This window comes from Helianthus annuus, chromosome 3 (assembly GCF_002127325.2).
Source record: "Helianthus annuus cultivar XRQ/B chromosome 3, HanXRQr2.0-SUNRISE, whole genome shotgun sequence".
NCBI classification, from domain to species: Eukaryota; Viridiplantae; Streptophyta; class Magnoliopsida; order Asterales; family Asteraceae; genus Helianthus; species Helianthus annuus.
Genome location: NC_035435.2, coordinates 8017934 through 8023092, shown reverse-complemented (window position 1 = coordinate 8023092; position 5159 = coordinate 8017934). Strand labels below are relative to the sequence as shown.

General features: G+C 36.0%; 1 protein-coding gene across 1 annotated transcript; it reads right to left on the bottom strand.

Annotated features, from left to right (window-relative positions):
- Positions 1-621: 621 nt before the first annotated feature.
- On the bottom strand, positions 622-1092 carry LOC110931171. The gene has a single exon (XM_022174577.1). It carries the CDS (start codon positions 1090-1092, stop codon positions 622-624), a length of 471 nt encoding a protein of 156 aa, XP_022030269.1.
- Positions 1093-5159: the final 4067 nt, after the last annotated feature.

Genomic DNA, 5159 nt, shown 5'->3' with positions numbered 1-5159 from the left:
GATATATTATTTATGCAAAGAAATACACATTCCTTGATTCTTTGAACCGTTATCACCACTAAAACAGTCTTGTTAGGCTAGAGGGTGTGGTTAGAGCCCCAAGGGGCTTTATCAGTCCACCTAAGTTCCATGTAAGCGTCATGTCACCCCTGGAGCTTTATCATGTCCCCCTTTAATTTGCAGGGTGTGGATGGAGCCCTGGTCATGATTACCTAGTTATTTATTCATTTAAATATTTAATTTTTTAAATTAAATGGCAATTTTAATAACTAGAAAATTTAAAAAAAAATCATTAAAAAAATAAAAACACTTCATAATTTCATTAAAAAAAATAAAAACACTAAAAGTCATTAAAAAACCACTACAAAGTAGTTTATAACTCGTTTTCTGTGTTAACTCCTCCTTGTTCACGATAAAACCATATGTGCTCAGTCAGATCGGCTGGAAGGTTATGGTGTGTGTGCCTAGCCCGTATCTTCGCTCGGATATCTTGTTTCTCAGCGTATGTTAGTATTGGGTTCGTCGGTTGGTTACTTTCATCATAGCTTTCTCCACAAAACGCTCTACCCGAGTCCTCCAATATCATGTTATGCAAAATGATACACGTATACATGATGTTTCTCATTTTACTTTTTTCAAGTATCCTCGACAGTTGGGCGATGATAGACCATCTTTTTTTAACATACCGAAAGCCTGCTCGATATCTTTTCTTGTTGACCCTTGTTTTTTCTTGAAATACAATCTTTTTTCGTCATCTGGACACGAAAGAGTTTTTACCAACGTCGCCCACTCGGGATAAATACCGTCTGTGAGATAGTAGCCATACTTATACTCCACGCCGTTTGCATAGAATGAAGTATCTGGTGCAACCCCGTCTATGACATCGTCGAATAGATTCGAGGACATTAAAACTGCAATGTCATTGCTCGCACCAGCCATGCCAAAGTACACATGCCAAATCCATAAATCTTGAGAAGCGATCGCTTGTAATATTAGGGTAGGACCATCGTGGTCACCACGATGGTGTTGTCCTTTCCAAGCGGTTGGACATGCCGCCCAATCCCAGTGCGTGCAATCAAGACTACCCAACATTCCAGGAAAACCGTGTATGCGCTAATGGGCCTCGTATAGAAGTGGAATGTCGGCTGCGGTTGGCATCCTCAAATATCGTCTCCCGTACATGTCACGCCCACTTTTCACATACGAAAATAACAAAATGACATACAAACTTTTTAGCAAAAATTGGGCATGACCCGTTCGTACAATAGTCGATTCCCTGCTTTAAACAAACTTCATTCAAAATTAAGTGCTACGACACTTTTTTTTTAAAGATACTAAGGTTGCAACCATACAAAATTCATTACAAGTATTTTGACCAAAATACCCAAATTAAGATTTTAAAGAAAATTTCCAAACTACTTATGAACATCCTTGACTTAACTTTAACATTTACATCACAAAAATCATTTTTTGACCCTTTTACAAGAAGGCGACTTTAACCGGAAGCGCATATATGGGTGATGTGGTGTATTCGATCCGAGCTCGCCATCCTAAGCATGAGATTTACCTACATCCATAACATAAACTTGCAAGTTAGTTCGGATAAAACATATTACTAATACAATTTTAGCTTTTTCCTCATTATTTGACCCATTACCGAGTCACTTCATCTTTACATCATTTCATTGGAATTTCTCATACGACAATTCCGCTTTAACAGATATCATGCCATGTAACTTCCATCACCATAAATCATCATATTTCATCCAATCCGTTCTCATGGATCATGCATATTCTTACTTTCTCGATTATTATACTCCACTAGTTTGACTTATAAATGTCAACACTTAGTTATCTTAACTTCATAACAAATTCATCCTATTTGACCCGTTTAACTACGGATTAATACATCATCAAGAATAACATCATTTTCATACTTAAGACCCATTTGCACGGGTCGTCAATATACTTTTTCTCTTTTCCTACTATCAATTCGCATTAAGGCATTTTTACTATAGATTCCTGCATAAAAACATCAAATAATTATTCATAAGAGAACTAACATAAAATCTACATTCTACATGAGCGAAGTTCATAAGAACTTACCGTGGTCTTGAGTTCCTTGCGCTTTGGAGTGACTTTTTCCTTCCTCATTCTTTGTCCTATACATCACAACTTCATATACTTAGCTTTCAAAAATTTCATTACTCTCACATTCCTTGTCATACAATATAATGTTTATGAACCACATACATTCCCACCATGATCACATCTCATCAATTTAGCAAGTATTCATATAAAATCACAACTAAATTAATTTAGTCATTTCATCGAACACATGGCGTGCGTACCATCTACAAAGCATAAGTACAAGTATCTTAAGCACATTCTTCCCTAATTCATTCTTTGATTAGCATAAACATCCTTAATTTCCCAATTTGCCAACCAATCTATAAACATCTAATTCTAATTCAATTACTCATCAAGGTTTCATCAACATTTTGCTTCAATCATCAACATCATACTAACTAACATATAGCCCACTTAATCAAACATCACCAAAACACTTAATTCGACTTACTTGATTTTAGAGACACTTAAGGAATCAATCTCCTAACTCATGCACTCATAATTCAACCTTTTCCTCCTTTAATTTTGTGAAATTTTGAAGAACTAGGGTTTCCCCTTGCTCTCCCTCTTGTTCGATGGCACACAGCTAGGAGGAATACTGGCCCCTTTTTTATCAATTTTCATTGCACATTTACATATTAGCCCCTTGTCTTTTAAAGTGTGTTTAAATTTATTATTTCCCATACTAACTTGGTCTCTATTCTTTTGTTTAACTTAGTTACATACATATATTTTAAACTTACTATCATTTTCTTACGGTACCGTTTTATTGTTACCGTTTTCTGTTATTTAGCATCACGAACATAATATTATTTTTATAACATACGAAATTTGGGGTGTTACAAGTCTACCCCCCTTAAAGAAGGTTTCGTCCCTGAAACCTGAATACATACATTCTGAAGAGTTTATCTGTATCCCTTCGTAATTACATACTTCGAACTTCGATAACATGCTTTCATTCGATCATCTCTGGTGATGAATCGGTCGTTACTACTCTAAACTTCACTAATAAATTTGGTAATTCAATCTTGTATGAATCAAAGCGATCCTATTACATTATTTCATGATTATCATTCATTTATTCAAGCTGATTTCTTAAAACTTACCTGACAGATTATTCATTCCCGCATGCCTCTAACATCTACTTAGGGGAATTAATTATCATAATATTAATACTTGTTCATTCCTATTCATTCATATTAATTCACAAATCAAACATCATTCAATAGTTTCTAACTATTTAGTTTCTACATACACCCCATCCTTCCAAGGCCAATATCAAAGAAAATTTCTTTCTTGTCATTTGCTTAATAGTTCTTTTCATACTTTTCTTCCAATACCTTTGTATAATCTTTACCCGAGACCAATATTTATTCCACTGATGATCTATCATAACTGCATGGTTAACCACAACTTAATTTATACGTTTATACAAATTTACATACCATCCTGCTCTAACCTCTTTACCGCCTATCTCTAGGTTACAAGGGCCAACATAAGTTTTTAATCACACTATCAATATGATCGTGTAATCAATACTTACATTTGAGCCAACTCATATTACACTCGAGGTGTCATACTCAGCTATACTTGTCATCACATTCCATAGCCGTCATACATACGTCATTCCTTTTAGCAATTGTAATACTAAGGCAATTACCCAACATTGTACCTCAAAGGGTTAATTCTTATCAACCTAGGTTCCGCTACATACGAGATTATAAGCTTATTACATATGCCACTCCATTTCACGTATGAGTTACATAAAACTTGGCACAACCATTCATTCGACAATTGAGACTACACTCTACCACGTAGGGTTGTTTTATAATACGAACCAAGAATCATGCGTATATAATTTTTTTTAAACTCTCGAACATTTCTTTAGAGGTTTATCTTCTAATAATTCCTCATATACGATAGAAAACTCGACAGAGGGTAAGAGTTATTCAAATAACCATTCAAATATTCATTATATTTTAAATTCCACTCAACCCCTCATTATGTAACATTCCTCCTCTATCAGATACGCATTCTTATATTTTCATTCTAGCTTCCTTCAACGTTAGCCTTTCACATTTTCCATACAATTATGTCTATTTTTTATATTTAATTAATTTTTCATTTGGCATACTAAGTGTGTACCCCGCTTTCTTAACAGTTCCTCGTTTTTCTTTCCTTTCTATTACCCATTTTTCGATAAGCGGGTCGACCCTTACCATCTTTCCATCATGACATTTCAGGATATCTAATAACCATACTTTATAATAAGAGAAAAATGCCCGGATAGTCCCTGTGGTTTGTTCATTTTTCACCTTTAGTCCCCAACTTTCTAAAATTACCGCTATAGTCCCCAACTTTTGCAATTTTGTTCCCGGATAGTCCCTGGCGCGGATGGAGTTTAGTTTTTTATGTTAAGTGGGTATGAAATTACAAAAACACCCTTACTATTAAAAATAAAAATTAAAAACTAAAAGATAACTTTAAATGGGCCCCACCTAAATAATAAAAACAAATTAATTAAAAAAATATTATGGGCCCACCATCCTCATCTTCTTTTCCCTACACCACCATCAACCACCGATCCCCACCCTCCTCCTCCTCCTCACCTCCACCATCAACCACTCATCCGCACCTTCTCCTCACCTCCACCATCTCTCTCTACCGGTGGCCCTCTAGTTGACCCAACTAGACAGATAGTGCGTCTGTGGATGTGGGTCTCTCTCTATCATTATCTATATTTCTCTCACTTCCAGTGGCCCTTTGGTTTCCAATGATGGTGGTGAAGACAACACGTGGTGGCACACGTTGGAGCACATATGTGCATCAATAGGTGACTAAATCGACCCAGATTCAGTGATAATTCTTGGGTTTCTGGAGTAGATCTAGCGGCGGAGGCGGTTATTGTTGAGGGTTTTTGTTTAGATAGGATCGGCGGCCACTAGTGAAGGTTTCATGGGCACTGGCAGCTTGACTCTGACCAGTGACCACCACAGTAGTTCCAACTTCAGTGGATAATTCATGGATTT

Bases quoted from the DNA above. Each gene is read 5' to 3' on its own strand.
- LOC110931171 (XM_022174577.1), bottom strand. From the start codon at position 1,092: ATGTTGGGTAGTCTTGATTGCACGCACTGGGATTGGGCGGCATGTCCA.